Raw genomic sequence first — 20,246 nt, 5'->3', positions numbered from 1 at the left:
TGTCCAATAATCTGAAAAAGTTGAGTTTATGCAGCGAAAACTTGAAAAACTTGAGTTTTTGGAGCATCAATCTTAAAATTCGAATTGATGATGATTGATAAAAAAAAATGAGATTAATTCAAGTTTAGTAAATGTGCCCCTGACATAATAGTATTTCTTACTGACTGTCAACTTGTGATTGATGTATCTTAATTATCTCCACAAATTATTTAATAGTACCCTCCAAAAAATTTAATTAATTAAAAGTTTTGAGTGGTCCTCTGATTTCTTTAGCAATTGACATTTAGGTGCCCATTTATGAAATCTCAGATTTTTCTGTTGGAGTTTTTAAAGAGAAAAACTCAAATTTTCTAGAGGAAAAAACTCTCAAATCCTTATCATACCCCACGGCTTCTAAAAATCCAAAAATACTCCATCTCAAACTTGTCGAGGTCATGTAGAAGTCAATGACAGATGTCCCTAAAGTTGCTTCTTGACATTGTGATCTGTGCTGATAAATCTGATGAAGTCAAGTTCTTGAGGTGACAATTTGAGTGGTTTCTGAGATATTGGCAGTTTTGTACAATTTTAGACTGATAGTAGAAAGCACTGCTCTTTGTGGATGTTTTAGTCTTTAAACTAGGGATGAAACAATGCCATTATTTTACTATTTGTTTAAAAAAAGATTACTAACATTAGATAAAAAATAATTAGAAGTTTTAAAATGTAATGATATCTCTTCCTCTCTAGGAATCCTCCAAGATTCCCCAGTGAGAGTTATATAAACATTCTCTGTCTTTGTATATCTATCCATCTAAACAAAAAAATTATATTTTCCTTTCCAGATTCACTTTTGCCTAGTTTCTCCAATCCCAAATAAGAACAGCTTTAAAGAGTCATAAGGAAGACTGCTCTAAAATATTTTTGAGTTGTGTGGTCTGAGTTGTGTGGTTTCCATCCCTGGGCAACACTGAAGAAGCCTGTTTACAGTAAACCATCATCTGTCTTGATCATAATTTCTATATCTACATCTACAGGCCATCTGTCCATATAGAAGACCTGACCATCTCCATGTCTAATCAATCCACTGTCATAGAGTTTGTCCTCCTCTGTTTTCCAGATCTCCAACAGGACTTTCATATTCCAGTCTCCATTACAATGTTTCTTGTCTACTGTGTATCATTGGTGGCAAATAGCATTGTTATCACACTGATCATTCATAGGCGTCAATTACACCAGCCAATGTATATCATCATCAAGAACCTCTCCATTTCTGATCTGCTCTTTGACACAATAACATTACCAAAAATGATTGCCAAATACTGGTTCGGTGCAGGATCTATCTCTTATTATCCATGTATGTTTCAGATGTTCTTTGTCCATTACCTTGGCAGTATTGACTCCCTCATCATTATGCTAATGGCTATTGATCGTTATGTTGCTATCTGCAGACCCCTGCGATATCACTCCATTATCAGCAATAAACTGGTGACTATTATCTGTAACTGCTTCTGGATGTTTGATGCCACTAGAGTATCAATAACTGCCGTCCTTGCTGCAAAACTTCTTTACTGTGGACCTAATAAAATCAAAAGCTGTTTCTGTTCCATTACATTTCTAATGCCTTTGGCCTGTGAGGACCATACATCAGTAAGAACACTGAGCTATATTTTTGCCATGGTGGCACTCCTCCTGCCATTGTCTATAATTATAGTCTCATATATTTTCATAATAAGAGCTGTACATTTAGCAGCCGGCAGTGAGAACTGGCAGAAGGCGTTTTACACTTGTGTAACTCACTTATTTGTTATTGGCTTGTATTATATCCCCAGGGTGTTTGTGTATAGTACAAGTCACATCTCTATGGTTGATGCTAATATAAATGTCTTAATTCTTTGTCTCTACACATATATTCCCCATGTAGCCAACCCTATTATATATTGTCTTAGAACCAAAGAAATCAGAACCATACTCGAACAAATATCCCAGAAAATATTAGACTCAAAAACAAAACACAAGGTGTCCACACTTCAGTTGTCTTCCTAGTATTGCCAGTACCTCATTCAATAGGTTTGTCCTGTTTAAATGTGTCTTCTACAGCCCCTGAAAACTATCTCTTGTTGCCTTTAAAATTGAACCCAAATGAAACATTTGATCCTGGAAGTTGATCAATCCAATCATTATCCTTATCTAGAAAAAGGCTCCACTGATTAGATGGTCTTGATAATAAAGAAAGACATTAAACTAAGCCAACAGGTGAAGTACAACATGGGTGCATCTATGAGGCAACACAAAAGTTGTTGAGTCAACAAAATCAGTTTAGAGCTGTTTGCATAATATTACTCTAAGTGATGTTCTATGTGATGTTTATAGGCTACTGAGGTACATAGGTGCATGGAATCGGGGCTTCTTTATTCAGTGATATCTTTTTTAGAAAACCCTAGGTCTCAAGCATTTTGCATAATATATCATGTACCTGCATTCATGAAATTAAGTTATTCTCTGAAATAAACATGAACAATAATTTTATTTGGCTCATTTGTACTTAAAGCAGGTATTGGGCATGAACATGGTACCTGCTTCCATGCAGTTAATTAATCAAATAATGAAAGTCAGAAAAAGTCAGATCATCTATGGCAAGGGCTTCCAGTTCAAGTTCAACAGTGGGGAATTATTGAAATAGGTTTCATATTTATATTGGAGGCTGGGCAGCCAATTTATAAGTTCATAGAATGTTTGTTTCTTAATTTTTTCATAGTTTATCAAGTGTAAAAACCATAAAATCTACAAACACAAAAGAAAGGCAAGTAAAACCTGTCTAGGTCATGTAGACGTCAGTGGAAGTTCCCTTTTTTTCTTGCAAAGATCAGCTGTTCATTTGTGGTTTAAGTGGTTTTCAGAGATCATTTTTGGATGAATTTTTCACTTGCTTACGAAAAATTTGTGAATTTTGGATTTTTGGATTTTTGTTCATACTTTTTGCATTTGAATATTTCTATCATTTTCATGGCATTTTTAGAGAAATAGTGTTTAATCATTGATTTAAAAACTAACCTAAACCTAAAGTTTGACCTTTGACAACCTTTGGGTTATGGTACAGTGGCCCTGAATGTATTGCAGTAACTGTGCTGTTAACCAGCAGTTCTGAATACATAGTTGACTAAAGAGGTGTGTCTTTGCCCCTAATCCTTAGATGTTTATTCTATTTTATGTAGTTTGTCCTACAGTGCTATGTGTAAAGTAGAGGGCAAGCCTGTTATGATTGGCACCCATGCACCTCTAGAGTAGGCTAGACCCCCATGCAGAAGAGGAGTATTAGTGCCTAGCCTTGTGCACAATTCTATGTAAATAACCCCTCATGAGAGTTGTACTAACTACCCCCTAAATGCTGTGTGGCTAAATCATAAGCTGCTCAACTACTCTGGGCCATCTTGTGGATTTACAGAAACAAACATGACTGTCAAGGCTGCCATCTTCTGCAACATCTTGGTGATGAGTGAAGTCTCAGCATATGACTGGTTTCTCTGCCATTGATTGTTAGGTTGGTTGATGGTTCCATGCTGTGATGAGCCTAAGCACCATTGCTCATTTTCAAACAAGTTTTGCTGCCCAATAAGTGGAGTTTTCCCATTCTCAAATGATATGAATACAGTATCAACTGATACATTGTTGTTCCACTATATCTAATATCTTCAGCACTGGCACTAAAATAAGCAAGACAACAAGACAAAACAAGCACAGTCCTATGTTAGCATATCAAGCCTTATGCACAAGCTACACCATCTCTAGCTTAAAGGGGTTATGTCATGATTCTTATGGTGTAGCTTTTATTCCTAAATTACACTCTTTACACTGCAAATAATTCACTCTCCCATATAAAATATAATTCCTAATCCAACAAGTGTATTTTTTAGTTGTAATATTGGTGTGTAGTTGCATCTCAGGTCATTTTGCCTGGTCATGTGCTTTCAGAAAGAGCCAACACTTTAGGAGAGAAATGCTTTCTGGCAGGCTGTTGTTTCTCCCACTCAATGTAACTGAATGTGTCTCAGTGGAACCTGGATTTTACTATTGAGTGCTGTTCTTAGATCTACCAGGCAGCTGTTATTTTATTTCAAATAAAAGAATGGGTGCGGCTCACCAAAAGTCTTTGTTGGTTTAATTCCATGGGTTATCCTGTGTTCGATATCCCAAATCAATGTATCAATAATGCAGTTAGTTGTGGAACAAACCCAAGGCAGCAAGTTGATTGCAATACTCTTTATTGGGAGGTAGAGTTACACAACATGTTTCGGGCGGAGCCCTTTGTCAAGTGTAAAGGAACATTTGAAAAAGCAAACATTTAAAACCTCATGTGACTCATCCAGTGCATCATGGGTAAACCATTAACCATTTAGTTAACCATTACATATTACATTCAATTAAGGTGCATTATGCTAAAGTGCAACGTGAATAAATACATTTATCTCAAATACATTAATAAGGATGCATCAAATAACCATTGCATCAATTATCATGACCTCAATCCATATATAATACATAATAATATTACGTGTAATTAATCCATTAAAATTCCAATTTATATAGTGAGTACTTATTAATAACCCAATAAATTCCATAAAGATACATTTAAAATCCAGGTAACTGCTTGATCCAGCCTAACATAGCTGTTATTTTATGTTAGGGAGCTGCTATCTGGTTACCTTCCCATTGTTCTGTTGTTAGGCTGCTGGGGGGGGAAGGGAGGGGGGTGATACCAATCCAACTTGCAGTACAGCAGTAAAGTGTGACTGAATTTTATCAAGAGCACAAATCACATGACTGCGGGCAGCTGGGAAACTGACAATATGTCTAGCCCCATGTCAGATTTCAAAATTATAAAAAAAATCAGTTTGCTCTTTTGAAAAACAGGTTTCAGTGCAGAAGTCTGCTGGAGTAGTTCTATTAACTGAGGCGTTATGAAAAAATCATGTTTTCTCATGACAGTATCACTTTAAGATTCTATCTAGCTTAAGTTGCTCTGTAAAGTCAAATAAAAATCAAAACAAGGTCTGGACCCAATGGAAACTGGTAGCAAGAAGTTCACACTACATCCCTCCCTTTAATTGTGGTCTCTAAAACTTTCAAAATGTGTTTTGGTCTGGTCTGTAAGTGGGATAGGAAGGAGTGAACCTGCAAAATCAATGTTTTGCTTTTGGAACCCTCTCATCTATAAAAGCTGATGGCATGGGATATGATCAAGCCCTATGAGGCCAGTGCCTTGGTCAGGAGACACTTATCCCAAGAAATGTACTATACAAGGAGGTGCCAATCTATGAAAAATATCATCAGAGACTAGGGACCACCATATGTAACTAAAAACTCCTGATTTTGAAAATACTCGCACTTGCATACATTACAAATTACTAGTGAAACTGGGGACCAGGGATGTGCATTGATCAATACCCTCTCTTTTTGTATGCTTGTAGTTAATCTGCCAGATCAGTAGCACTTCCATTGTATTTATATATTTTTATATATTGCTTATCGATTCGGGGGAGCCCTCTGCTACTCGGATTCCAAAAGGTCTTAATATGATCGGACCAAGGAGAGAGTTCTGGGCAGACAAGGGCATATATAAAAGGGACGGGGAGCAGGTAGAATAGTCTTGGAACAAGCGCAATACCAAACAGGCAGTACAAAATCAGGAAATGTTAGGGTAGTTGAGGTCACAGGCCATAGTCAATAGCTTGGTACAAAATCAAGATCTGAAGAATGGTCAGTAACAGACAGGGGTCAGTAGGTCAGTACAGGCAGTGGAACAACAAGGTCAAGGCAAGGGTCAAGGACAAAGATCAGACAATATAAGCACACCTATGCACTATGGAAATAGATCTACTGTACATTAGGCAAGGAACAATTGGCCCTTTAAATATTTGAATTTTGCACTGAGTGTGATGACGCCTAACCCTGTTCTGGTATTAAGCCTCATGGCAGTGATCTCCAACCAGAGAACCAACATGTTCCTCACCAACCCCTTGGATGTTGTTCCAAGTGGAATAAAAGCAGGTGCATATTTTTGAATTCCTGGCATCTAGGCACATTTTGTTTGCATAAACAGCAGATATACTGCGAAATAGAGCCTCCTGTAGGCTGCCAGTTCACATAGGGGCTACCAATAGCCAATCACTGCACAATATAGAATGAAAGGAGCTCACCACATCATTAGATCAGACCTGTCCACGGGTATCCTGTGTCCGATAACCCAAATCAATATGTAGAACTGTAGTATGGATGTGGAACAGATCCAAAGCGGCAGTCAAACTGCAAAAAATCCGTTTATTGGGGAGTGTACAACATGTTTCGGGACAAGCCCTTTATCAAGTGTGATAAAGGGCTTGTCCCGAAACATGTTGTACACTCCCCAATAAACGGATTTTTTGCAGTTTGACTGCCGCTTTGGATCTGTTCCACATCCATACTACAGTTCTACAATAGCCAATCACTGCCCATAGTTGTCACCCCCAGGAACATTGTTCATGCTTGTGTTGCTCTCCAACTATTTTCACATCTGAATGTGGCTCATGGGTAAAAAACGATTAGGGAACCTTGACCTACGAGGGACACTACAAACTTTACCACATATATCAGTATCTTCATTATAATTGGAAATAATTGGCTAAATGAAGATGAATCTTGTCCTCTTTATGACATTCTTGTTGTATGGTAATCATTTCATGTTTGGGATATAATAAGGATTCCTAACTACAAAAGCCAGGTTTCGAAACACCACCAAGCAATCAAATCCCGGTGGGATATGACTTATTAATGTAAAATAAATGAATGTGATTTTTTCAGGAGATTGTATTAATTACAGATGAATGAACATGAACAGTATAAATACAAGGGAACAGCACAAGAATACAGAGGAGTCTGTGCAGTTCCCAGTGACTGCGTAACCTGTAAGTGTTTTAATTTCAGTTATAACCTACCTCCTATTTATCATACATATTTCACATAGGGACAGATTTACTGAAACCAATAACCTTAAAATGTAATTTCCTTAAAGTCAAAGATTGTCTCAATTTATAAAAATTTGGTTTGAGGGCATTTTTATTCTGGTTTCCAATGTCGCTATTTATGAATTTTTTTTGTGTTTTTCTGCTTTTTAATAAGTGTTCTTCTAATTTTGGGGAATTTTTGTCAATTGCTCTGAGATGCTAGATTGGGCTAGATCCAATTCATAAAGTTATCTCCTGGTTTATCACGTGAAAACTCATGGACAAGATTCCATTCGAGAAAATCAATCTTTTCTCCAAATGCAATTTCAGTTTTCTCCCAAAGACTTCAAAAGAGTTTTCACGTGATAAACAGTGAGATAACCTTTTCTCAATTGAATTGCATCTCAAATTGAATCTTGACCATGACTTTTCTTGTGATAAACCTTTTTCTCTTTTACCCCGATCCAATTTTTTTTTATTAATTATTTATAGACTCTTGAAAGCCCAGCTTTAATTTTTTTATTATTAGTTATTTTAATGATAAATAAGGCAAAATTTGGGATGGGAGTTTGGTCAAGTTTTATTTTATTGAAACAATGAGATAAAATCAGATTTTAGTAAAATCACAATTTTTATTCAAATAGAGAAACATTTTCTTATAATGGTTGTATATGGCAAAGTCTTACTCAGGAAAGAAAATAATTTTCATTTGTTTTTTTATAGGAAAAAAGTGTCTGTAATAATAGTAAATTGTTGTGGGAAATTAATGTTTTTTTCCAGAATGAATGTTGAGACATTTTACAGATTATAAGATTCCAAAGCAGTAGTCCCAGTAACTGAATGAACAAAAGCACAAAGACAGGTAGATTTACCAAACTATTAGACAAACAAATTAAGGGGACAATGTATTAACATTTCCCTAAATAAAACGTTTTATTACTAATAATAGTGTATTAGATTAAATATTCAAAACCACAAAAAATGTGTTATGTATTAAGGGGCCGATTTACTAACACTAATGATTTACTAATTTTCCACAAATTCATGGTTTTTCTATTTTTTTTAAAAGCACTAAATAATTTAGATCTATTGAGTGTAAAAACCATGAAAAAAAGGTAAAAGTTGTCGAGGTCTTATAAAAGTTAGTCGGAGTTGAGCTGATCCTATTGGACTGTTTTTAATCAATTTGAACTTTTACAGGTTTTCAGATTTTTTTCCCCTAGGAATTGTCTGAATTCAAATTTTTTGAGACTATAGAGGTGTTCGTAAATTTTTTTTCAGGACGTTCAGCGTCAGCGTTCAATTTATTCCACAAATTCATGGTTTTTCTATTCTTTTTTAAAGTTCTAAAAAATTTATCTAGGGGCCCATTCACTAAGTTCAAGTGAAGGAATAGAAGAAAAAATACTTAGAATTTCGAAGTGTTTTTTGGCTACTTCGACCATCAAATGGGCTACTTCGACCTTCGACAATGACTTCGAATGGAAGGATTCGAACTAAAAATCGTTCGACTATTCGACCATTTGATAGTCGTAGTACTGTCTCTTTAAGAAAAAACTTCAACCCCCCAAGTTCGCCACCTAAAAGCTACCGAACTCAATGTTAGCCTATGGAGAAGGTCCCCATAGGCTTGGCTAACTTTTTTTGGTCGAAGGATAATCCTTTGATCGTTGGATTAAAATCCTTCGAATCGTTCGATCGAAGTATTTGCGCAAAATCCTTCGACTTTTCATTCCCCAGTCGAATATCGAGGGTTAATTAACCCTCAATATTCGACCCTTGATGAATTTGCCCCTAAGTGTAAAAACCATGAAAAACTTTAAGGTAAAAGCTGTCAAGGTCTTATACTGTAGAAGTTGGAGTTGAGCTGATCCTATTGGACTTTTTTTAATCAATTTGAACTTTTACAGGTTTTTTAGATTTTTTCCCCTAGGAATTGTTAAAATTTTAATTTTTTGAGACTTTAGAGGTGTTCGTAATTTTTTTTCAGAACGTTCAGCTTGAGGAAGGGGTTGTCCATGAAAGCTAGTACCATATTTCTGCTGTCATAAATGTTTTATAAGGCAGGAGCAAAGTATGGTTGTGTGCTTCATTTCCCTGTTGTAAAGAAATGATCCTGCTTGGCTTGGAAGCGTCCTGTGATTGAATGCACCCTATGAAAACAAGTAAGTGGTGTGCCGAAGATAAAATAATTCACTCGAGCTTAGTAAATTTGCCCCTAATACTTAAAACAATATTTAAAACAACAATAATAATCAATTAGTGACTGGCTAGTCTACTAATTAATAGCAAGTGCGTACAATTAAAAAGTTTCTTAATAAAAATATATTATGACCACGGGTATTGTTGTTTTAATATTTATAATTTGAAATTGGTAATTTTGAATTTCACTTATTTATCTATTTGGTTCACTGCAGGTCCTGACTTCATGTGCAGTAATTCTTCAAACAGTAGTCAGTCCTCCAGAACTCCAATCACCATAATGCCTTTCACACTTCTGTTATTTGAGTTTAAACACAGAACATGCAAGGCATTGTGGGAACTGGAGTTTTAGAAAGAGAAAAGTTCACTGGTGCTCAAGTGTTACAATGGTATGTGTAGTCAAGACCATCAGTGTAGTGCAGTGTAAACTAGAAATCCAGAATACACAATATATTATTTTCCCTTTCAGTGAACAATAACAGAACTATATTTTATATTTATTTAATCATTGTCACCCTGAATCAGTGGTTTTGTTTTTTTGGGTCTAACCCACTTTGGTCAGAGCCTGCGCCAAGGTTACAGAAACAGGTTCATCAGCTATTCAGCAAGTTCTCCAAGACCATATAGGACAAAGTAAATCTGTATATCAAATATCATCCTAACTAACCTCCAAGCTGGGCTTTCAGGTGTATATAACAAAGCAAATAAGCTTTCTCCCCACATATCACCCAAAAAAGTGTTTAACCATCACCCATGAAGTGCCCCAGGGGCTACTTTTCAAGTTCTAATATAGAAGGAAGATGCACAGACTACACAAAAAGTTATTTGCCCCTCTGTATGTCTAAATAGGTAGGTTAATATCTTAGATGTGTCATTACCATATTTTATATATGTATATAAATTAATTTAGTTGCACTTCTCTGTTGGTTCATCACACACAAGATCAACACTGATACTTTATCATCTCCCACTTTGTTGTCTATTGAATGCATCTACATAGCTGTATAATTCTGCTCTGTTGGCCCTGGTGGGATTCCAGATGCTTATAAACCTTAGATAGACCTTACATGGGTCAGTTGGCACCTGATGTCCACTTCATCACATTATAGGTATTGAACTTATTGATTCAGAGCAAGTGAAAGAATATAATCTTAGTGAAACCCTAAACATTATAACATTTTTGCTTTACCGCAGTTACTACAAAGCCCAGCATACAAAGTGGGTTAAAGTATGCTGGGAGCTGTTGTCCAGCAACATCATCTTCATTAAAGCAATAGTGCTCAATAAAACATTCCCAGGTGGCTGGGATATGCGAGACACCAAATTGAATACCTAATGTTCCATATATACAGATGAAGCAGGCTTCGATAATGAATTAGGTTGAGCATGGTCTAAGGTGCCACCACTGTGCCGATTGCCTACTTCATCTGAAAGGTTGGTTGTTGTTTACATGTCCCTGCAATTTAATGCTTGCTAAACATAATGACCTGCAAAATATTCAGCAACTGTTTAATTTTCCAGATTTTGGCAATATTCTTCAAACTGAAATGCAAAGAACCTTAAAGAATCCATCTCTGAAGTATCTAAGAGTTGTCCTTCTCAGCCACATTGACGTTACCCTGCAGATTGTTTCCCGGTGCCTATCTTATGCCAGTATTGCCTTACTTTGCCATTGGTGCTGCAAGTAAAAGATGGTGGACATACCAGTGACTAATCAGACTGCTGTCTCTGAGTTTATCCTGTTGGGTTTTCCAGGTCTCCAGCAGAATTTCCATACGCCGGTCTCCATTATGATGTTTATTGTCTACTGTGTTTCCCTGATTGCAAACAGCACAGTCATCATTCTGATCATTCTGAAAGAAAACCTACACCACCCTATGTATATTGTGATTGGAAACCTTTCTCTTTCTGACCTCCTCTTTGACACAATAACTCTACCCAAAATCATTGCCAAATATTGGTTTGGAGTAGGAACTATCTCCTTTTATGGATGTTTCTTTCAACTCTTCTGCGTCCATTATCTTGGAAGTCTTGACTCCTTCATCATTATGCTGATGGCTATTGATCGTTATGTTGCTATCTGCAAGCCTCTCAGGTATCACTCCATTATCAGCAATAAGCTGGTGACTCTGATCTGTTACTGTTTCTTGGCTCTTGATGCAATTCAGGAAATCATTCTGGTTGTTTATAATGCAAAACTTCCATACTGTGGACCTAATAAAATCAAGAACTGTTTCTGTTCCATTACATTTCTGACAGTTTTGGCCTGTGCTGACCATACATTTGAAATAACGTTAAGCTATAGTTTTGCTATGTTTGTATTACTCTTACCAATGTCTATTATTATACTGTCATACTTCCTTATTATCAGGGTCATACATTCATCAGCCGGCAGTGAGAACTGGCAGAAGGCATTTTCTACCTGTACAACTCACTTGTTTGTCATTGGCTTGTACTATATCCCCAGGGTGTTTGTATACACTACGAGCAAGATCTCTTTCATTCTTGATGCTGATGTAAATGTCTTACTTCTTTGTCTCTACACGTATATTCCCCATTTAGCCAACCCCATTATATACTGTCTTAGAACTGCAGAGATTAGAACCATAGTTGGACAGATGTTCCACAAGACATTTAGAGTGAAGGCACACAATAATAAATAAGGACATATTCTCTACTTTTTAAGAGAAATCCTACAGCAGGCTGAATAAGTTGCCATCTTTAATTATCTGTTGCTCTTCTAGTCTCCTGAAGCATTGCACTTGTTTTCTGTACAGTTTCACATTATAAAGCTGAAGATACATAATTGGCCTTGTTCGAAAGTTGATATAGATATTCAAAATATTATTGTATAAATATGAATGAATAAATCTGATATAAATATGAGTATATGTCTGTAAGAAGATATCGAACCTCTTTCTTTTTTATATCATATATGCATTATTTGTTATTATCAAACTTGTTGTATAAGGTTTTAAGCATCAAATATCATTCTATGGAAGTCATAATATAGGATCCACCTCATTCCAAACAATGGGAAATGGTGGGGAAAGAGAAAGAGAAAACAAGGGAGAGATAAAGGGGGACGATAGATACATTTAACCAGATATTATAATTCTATATATGGTATAGACAAAAGCCAAGCTCGATTACTTGTGAATGTACTTAAATCTGTATATAGTTATATCTTTAATCAAAGTAACAGGACACGTCGAAGTCTGAATTCATACCTTTGGGCAGCCTGGTGTCAAGGGTAAAAATCCAAAAGACTTCCCGTTTGAGTATTTTTTGTAAGATGTCCCCACCTCTATAGGGTACTATAATTCGCTCAATTCCTTGTATTTGGAAATAGTTGGTATTTCCATTTGTGCAGGACAAAAAATTTTTGAAACATTTGTGGGTTTTTTCTTCTGAATGTCAGAGATGTGTTCTCTGATTCTTTCTCTCAAACAATGAGAGGTCTGTCCCACATATTGTATGTTACAATTTTTGCATGTGATAAGGTATATTACATTTTTTGTGCTACAGTTAATGTATTGTCCTATTTTGTAGCTTTTTCTTGTGATGTTAGAGACCTATCACCGCAAAACATATAGGGACATACATTGCACCGTGTAGAGTCACACTTAAACATGCCCTGATAAGACAGCCAGATGGGAGTTTGATCTTTTCCATCACAAACCACACTAGGTGATAGACAACTAACATGGTTTTAAGTTTATCATCTGTCTGTAATATGGGCAGATGTTTGTTATTAATATTTGTAATAATGGAGAGTTGAGGACTGAAAGTAAGTATGCAAAGTGGTGTTCCTGGTTGTTTTGGTTGTGATTGATACACATTTTTTGAGGAATATTTCTGCAACAGGGAGGTTTCTTTGGGTTTCTAGAGCTTTCTCAAATGCTTTGGTGAGTATGGACAGGGGATAACCCCTCGAACGTAATCTGTCCCTCAGGTTGCAAGACTGTTTTACAAATTTCTGAAAATTGGTGCATAAATGTCTGAGGCGTAAAAATTGCCCTGTTGGAATATTTTTGATCAATTGTTTTGAATGGTATGAGGAGGCCTGCAGTGTGGTATTAGCAGCACAACTTTTATGATAAAGAGTGGCCATAACTCCATCATCCTGGCCTTTTAACATGATATCCAAAAAATGTATCTCCTTGGGATGGAATTCAGAGGTAAAACGAAGATTAAGGGCATTGTGATTCAGATATACCACTAAATTTTCGAAGTTCTGTTAATCTCCTGTCCAAATAAATATAAGATCATCTATATAGTGAGTATAGTAATTGTAATATTTTTTGTAAGGATTATCTTCGCTATATATGTGTCTATACTCCCACCAAGTCATATATAGATTCGCATATGATGGGACGAATTTTGCCCCCATAGCAGTGCCCTGTTTCTGAAGGTAACACTTATCGTTAAAGAGAAAGACATTATGTGTTATCAAGAACTCAATTGCCTCATATAAAAAGTTTTTTAGATTGGTATCATAGGTACTATACTTATCAAGATGGTAGAGATTGCCTCTAAGCTCAAATGATGTTGAATACAAGAATATAAAGCTGTGACATCAACAGTGGCCCATTTGAAGTGTGATTGCCAATGAATATGCATCATGGTATTGACTGTCCACTATCTTTAATATAAGATGGGGAATGTAACACTTAAGATTGTAGTTAAAAATCTACTAGTTCTGATAAAGGTTCACCAAGAGAGCCAATGCCTGATATTATAGGTCTTCCCAAGGGGGGTCTGGTTGGTTTGTGGACTTTTGGTAAGTGGTGGAATATTGCTACTGTCGGATGGGTAGTTTTTAAATATTCTTCAACTTGTTTGGTGATTACACCTATGTCAGTATGTTTATTCACCAAAGTGAACAGTAGATTTTGATACATTGTTAGTGGGTTGCTTTTAAGAGATTCATAAGTATCAGAATCACTCAATTGTCTTTCAGCTTCTGACATGTACATAGTCTTGTCCATTACCACAACCAGACCTTGTTAGCAGATTTGATGACAATATTCTTGTCTATTTTTAGATCTTTCAAGGCTTGTCTTTCCTTCATACTTAAATTAGATTTTTTTGAAACGGTAGTATTATGAAGTTCAATAAGGTCACGTTCTATCTGTTTCTGATAAGCATTAACATTCGTATCTCTGAGATAAGTGGGATAGAAGTTAGTTTTTTGCGAAACTTCTCTTTGCTTATGGTTGGTTCAACCCCAACTCTAATATCTGAGTCATCATTCTCGCGTTGGAGAGATTCCGGCATGAGAATAGTACATGTTTCATCAAAGTTTAAACCCTCAGTACCGCTGAATCTATTCATTTTCTAACTGTCTCCATTGTCAGCCCTCCTAGTTTCATTATCACAATCAAAGAAATGTTTCTTAATCAAGATTTTTCTAATGAATCTGTTAACATCCAATATCGTTTCGAATTTTTTGGAGGGACAAAAAGCAAAACCTTTTTAAAAAAGGCTAAGTTCATTATTGTTTAATGTCCTTGATGAAAGATTCAGAACCATTTGTTCTTTTTTCTCAGAGTATACGGCTGTGTTTGAACTGGATCCCCCTCTTCTGATCTTTCGTCTCGTCTCATGAGTGTCATATGTTGTTCCTCCTGGAAACGTGTTCCCATGTTTCTTCGAAAAGGATGTGGGGATTTGTTCCCTGAGAATTTACCAGAAAAAATCTCTAGAGCCATGTTTTCCCTTGAAGAAAAAGAAGAAGAGGGAGAGCCAGCAACAGAATCAAATTCATCAGTGAAGTCAATTTCTTCACCTGAAAAACTGACATGTTTTTGTGTGCCTTCTTTCTTTGAGATAGATTTGTTGGGAGTACTAGTAGACCTATAGTTATTCCTCTGAGCATAAGGGGTTCAAGTAATCTTAAAGGTATTAAAAACTCTATTTGATTCATAACCCCGTTTATCCCTTGTAAATTTTCCTACTTTGATTTCTATTATTTCTTTTTCCAAACCCTTTAGTTTGATCTGCAATTTCTTATTAAGGGAATCAAATTCTGGTTTGTCCATGGTTTCCAATAAATCAGATTTTACTATTTTTAAATTTGCCTCAAAGGAATCATGTGCTGATTTCTATAATTAATACGTTCATAAGTTTCAATGAACAACCTGTCAGGACTTGATTCCAACTTTCCATAAAAGTACTATTATCTGTTAAATATGTAGGAAATTTCTTAATATGCGAGCCACTAGGTATCATTTGTAATTGAATATATTTTTCAAAACTACAAATCTCCCACCAGGTACTCTATTCTTTAAGTGAAAGGTTTTCCAGTTTCTGAAAGAGGTTCTTAGAGTCAGAAGTTAAATTAATGCTAGAATCTGTAAATATGCTATCTAATTTATGTTTATGCTCAGAGTAGATAGTATCTTCACTAACAGTATGTGCCATGGTTATCATAGAAAATAGAATAATCAATATATGGACAAGTAGATCAAAATTTTAAATATAAGAAATTATTAGAAAAAACTATATGAATTACAATGTTTGAAAAGATTTGATAGTATCAATACTAATAGATATTTGAATCCTCCAAAAATTAATTGGTACTTTTTTCAGCCTAATAAATAGTGTTCTAAATATATTAATAGTAAGTCTGATCAATGATTAAAAATCCTTTATATATAAGGTAATTAATGCTCCTCAACTGTTCCCAAAACAATTATACGATAGAACATGCCAAATAATTAAAATACTAAATAGAAAAATAGGACAATAAATACTAAGTTCACGAAGTGATGCAAGTTAAATATTAGTATAATACCGATTAGATGATTATATTAGAAAGTGACAAGAAATTCATTAAGTATTATTTGATGAAATGTAAAGTCAAATGTGCAAAATGTGAAAAAAGTTGATTGGTCAAATATAAAAGGTATAAATAGATATACGTGTATGAGTAATACGTAAAAAAGTTGATAAATAGAATAGATCAATGCAACTAGGACATTTTTATCTTGATAAATATAGCTATAGCTTCATACGTTGTTAATAACCGTCTCATAAAGTGCAAGTGTGCAAAGGAAAAAGAGCTAAATATTGGATGAATATTTAGGAAAATATAGTAAGAAAAAAGAAATGTGCAGTCCTTAATATAAATAAAAAACAAAAAAATACCTAAGAAAACTCACATGGAGTATTCTGGACCCAGGTAGAAAAGTCCTGGGTCAGTCACATGAGGTGCCGATATCACGTGGCAAAGTGGTGGTTAACTGATGGCCTGCCCAACCAATGTGTGACCAAGGAATGGCCAGATACCTATTGGATAGAAAAATCATATTTGGTGAGGACAACATCAGCCTGTTGATACAGTCCAATCCAGATGGGTTTGCATAGGGTCCTATTATGGGCCAATCATTAGTCCAGATTCCAAACAATAAGACTAAACTCATCAAATCAATTCAGATTAGGCTCATAAGGTCCTATTATGGTCCAATCATTGGCCCAGAGGCCAAACAATTAGATTAGGCCCATCAAGTCCTATCCAGATTAAGCCTATCAAGTCAAATCTAGATGGGCCAAACAATTATATTAGACCCATTAAGTTTAAGGCCAACTTCTCTCTGTTGTTAACTTTGTTTGACCTAGAGGGCCAATGTTATGTCTCTACTTGCAAAGCCTCAGCTTTATGTCATTTTTCTGTTCAATTCAGTGATGACTGGAGGCAATTAAACATAGAAAAGATACATGAATTATCTTGTGTGCCCTTAAAGCCTGTACAAGTATGGGATCTCTCATTTGGAAACCTGATATCCAGGAAGCTCTGAAATACAGGAAGACCATTTCCCATAGAGTTACATTTTAAGCAAATAATAAACATTTTTAAAAATAATTTCCTTTTTTAGGTAATAATAACACAGTACCTTGTACTTGATCCTTAGTAAGCTAAGTTCATTTATGTTGGTGGCAAAACAATGGAAAACCCCAGGTTCCAAACATTCCAGATAATAGATCTTGTACCAGTACTGAGAGCATGAGCACTGGACATAATGATATAACTAATGTATTTGAGATGAGGCTGCTACTGTATATTATAATATTAAATAAATAAAATAAAATGTGCTAAATCTCTTGGTTTGATACATTAGGGCTCATTTCTGCTAAAAAGCTGCAGCTGTGGGCACTGGATTAGGAACTCCATGGGCTCCATGTTACTAATGTAACCCGATAATGTGAAAGGAGAATCTAAGAGGTGGTGTCACGGTCGGCACCCAACACCAGAACAAATGCCAAGCAACCTGGTCTCGGCTCGTGCTTCACCTGTAATGTGACCGCCTTTGGCCTCGGGAGGAGCCCTCAGCTACTTGGATGCCACCAGGACTTAAACGAGGTGCAAGGCTAGATGTTCTGGATAGGCAGAGGGGCACGACTGTTAGCGAGAGTCTTTGGGCAGAAGGTCGTAGCACAAGGCGTTTAGCCAATAGAGTAGTCAGATCAGACCGGGTCGGGGCAGGCAGAGAATAAACGTAGTCAGGCAGGCAAGGGTCAAACCAGGAAGTCAATCAGAAGGGTCAAGCAGAAGAGGTAGTCGGTATTCAGGCAAGGGTCAGGATCCAGAGGTCAGAATAGTCAAAAGACAGGCAGGGGTCACAACAGGAATCAAAACAGGTTCAAAACAGGATAGCAAACACTCAGAAAGCACCAGGAACAAACTCCTATAACGGGCAATGTGTAAAAAGAAAATGTACCTTTAAGTACTTTTAAATTTCGCGCCATTGTGCGCTGATGTCATACGTCAGCGCACCTGTGCCTTAAATCCAAAGGAGGCGCGCCGCGCGCTCCCTAAAGTACCGGTCCTGAAGCGCACAACATTTGTGCAGCGGGTGTCCCCGCCGAGGTGGCGGCAGGCGTCCCTGCCGTCCCACCACTAGACTACCAGGGTGAGTCTTTATTACAGGTGGGATCTAAAGAGGCTGAGCCTGTGTTGACTTTCCCTTTTCAAGACTAGACCTGAGACATCTACTGGCCAGTTTCTGAACTTCTTTGAGAATAACCCAGGATATGGAAACAGCTTCCCCTCCCAACTGTAAATTATGACCACACTTAGCTGTCCCAACTAAAGGGTACCCAAACCTACAGTACACTAGTATAGTCAATTATACCTTAGTTAAAGACATACAATGTTTTCACACAAACTATATAGTCAAAAGTATCTGCCCCCTCCTTCTAAATCTGCATTTTTTCAATTGAAAAATTTATATTAAAAACTCCCTGCCATAGTTTTGAGATGTTGTACCGTGTTAGCCATTGAAAAAATGCAGAAAATGTTAAGTTTGGTGATACCTTTTATTGTTCAGTTAGCCAAGGTATCACCAAGCTTTACAAACTCCCTGCTGACATCCAAACTGTCTCTTTTAGCAACATCTATGACATGTGAGGCTCCAGCAGAATGTTACTTGCCTGAATATGTAATGCTGGGGGAGGAATAATGATCTTTGTCTGTATTTATTGATCCAAACACTATTCCAAACTTGATTTAACATATTATCAGCAACATCAGGGTTATATTCTAGTAAACCCACATGCATAGTGCTGGCTCTACTAACCCAGAGGTATCTGATACTCTATTACAATGACCATTCCCTCAAAGATCTACAGCCATGTTCTTCCTTGTGAAATTACTCTTCCAAATTCTCCAGTAGAGTGAGCAGAACTGAGGGTGAAAGCCAACCTTATTAATGGGGCAGTACGAATCCTAGTTTCTAGATTTATACATGTAAAGGGGGTAACAGCCAGGTATTGACATTTACAGTGTTTGAGGCAAGTCCTGTTCTCCAGCAGAACATCCATATTACAGTCTCTATTGTAATAGTTCTTGTCTGCAGTGTTATCACGCTATTCATTAGGAAGGATACTTAAACTAGTCAATGGATATCATCACCATCATCAGAAACCTTATTTGTGCCATTATCATATTACCAAATGTAATTTTATAGCAGAAACAAATCACAATACAATTATACTGAACTATGTTGCCATCAGCAAGTCACTTGGCCTTTTATTAACACCATTACACTGGTGGTCCTTATCTCTTCCTCATTATGAAACCAGTAATCAGGCAACCATCAATGTCTAATATATTATAATTTCAAATACTCCCTTGTGTGAACCTAATGAAATACATTATTTTGTTCCAATGTATCTCTTGCATGTCTGGCTTGTTAATACCTTTATTTGTGGCATCATTAGGTTTAACTTTTGGCTACTAATCCCCTTTTATACAGTCATAAATAATATGAATTAACCTGCAGTGACAACTGAATGTAGATTGGCAGATGACCTTTCTCATGGTGGGGAGTCATAGAGGCCCATTTATCAACATTCTCATTTTACTGGTTTTACAGTGGAACCCCATCCATACTCCTTCTGTCGGTGTTGCACTCACACTTATCTGGTGACACAGGACAAACCTGATCCACTCTGCTGTGGTATTGAGATAGACCGGGTACCTGGTACTTGTTAGCACAGCGCCTCCACCTAGTTGGATCCAGGAATACACCTACGGGGGCCTCACTAGGAACAATAATAACGCACTCAGACTTTGGTAAACTAAATAACTCTTTATCTAAAATAAAAATAAATAAAGGGGAAACTAATACATACAACATTACTGACAAGTGGCAATGGGACCTCACTAACTAACTAGGGCCAGATCAAAATATCTCTTTACTCTTCCCAGAAAGACAGACTATGTAATCTTCCTGCAATCGTTTGCTATGGATAATGATACTACTCATCTCCCAGGCTCTTTAGATACTTTACAATGACTATTCAGGTCCAGTACTTATGGACACACAGATGGGAATCAGATGGGAATCCCCTGCAGGTTCCTTCAGGCATGACTCCTCTCAGGATTTCTATCCCTCCAGGCTTAGTAACTAGCTTCCATGTGCCAGCCTGATCCAAATGTCTGCCTCTGATGGGGCCCTCTAACTCACTGGGCCCAGCAGCTCTCAGGTCTCTGTTTTTCTTCACCTCAAGGCAAAAATATTTATGCTCACACTCTACGTTTGAGTTTTGCCAAGACTTTGGAGAAAAACATGTGCAATA

The 20,246-nt window shown here is 36.6% G+C and overlaps 2 protein-coding genes across 2 annotated transcripts; both read left to right on the top strand.

Annotated features, from left to right (window-relative positions):
- Positions 1–934: 934 nt before the first annotated feature.
- On the top strand, positions 935–2,064 carry LOC108705151 (olfactory receptor 1). Its single transcript, XM_018241951.2, has one exon. It carries the CDS (start codon positions 1,051–1,053, stop codon positions 2,023–2,025), a length of 975 nt encoding a protein of 324 aa, XP_018097440.1. The 5' UTR covers positions 935–1,050; the 3' UTR covers positions 2,026–2,064.
- An 8,622-nt stretch (positions 2,065–10,686) lies between these two features.
- On the top strand, positions 10,687–11,857 carry LOC108705491 (olfactory receptor 52E8). The gene has a single exon (XM_018242372.2). The coding sequence runs from the start codon at positions 10,853–10,855 to the stop codon at positions 11,822–11,824; it is 972 nt and encodes a 323-aa protein (XP_018097861.1). The 5' UTR covers positions 10,687–10,852; the 3' UTR covers positions 11,825–11,857.
- The last annotated feature ends 8,389 nt before the right edge of the window (positions 11,858–20,246 follow it).

The sequence above is a fragment of the Xenopus laevis genome, chromosome 2L, assembly GCF_017654675.1.
Source record: "Xenopus laevis strain J_2021 chromosome 2L, Xenopus_laevis_v10.1, whole genome shotgun sequence".
Classification (NCBI taxonomy): Eukaryota; Metazoa; Chordata; class Amphibia; order Anura; family Pipidae; genus Xenopus; species Xenopus laevis.
This window is presented reverse-complemented; position numbering and strand designations above follow the sequence as displayed.

Coding starts and splice junctions, on each gene's coding strand:
- LOC108705151 (XM_018241951.2), top strand. CDS start 1,051: ATGTCTAATCAATCCACTGTCATAGAGTTTGTCCTCCTCTGTTTTCCA.
- LOC108705491 (XM_018242372.2), top strand. CDS start 10,853: ATGGTGGACATACCAGTGACTAATCAGACTGCTGTCTCTGAGTTTATC.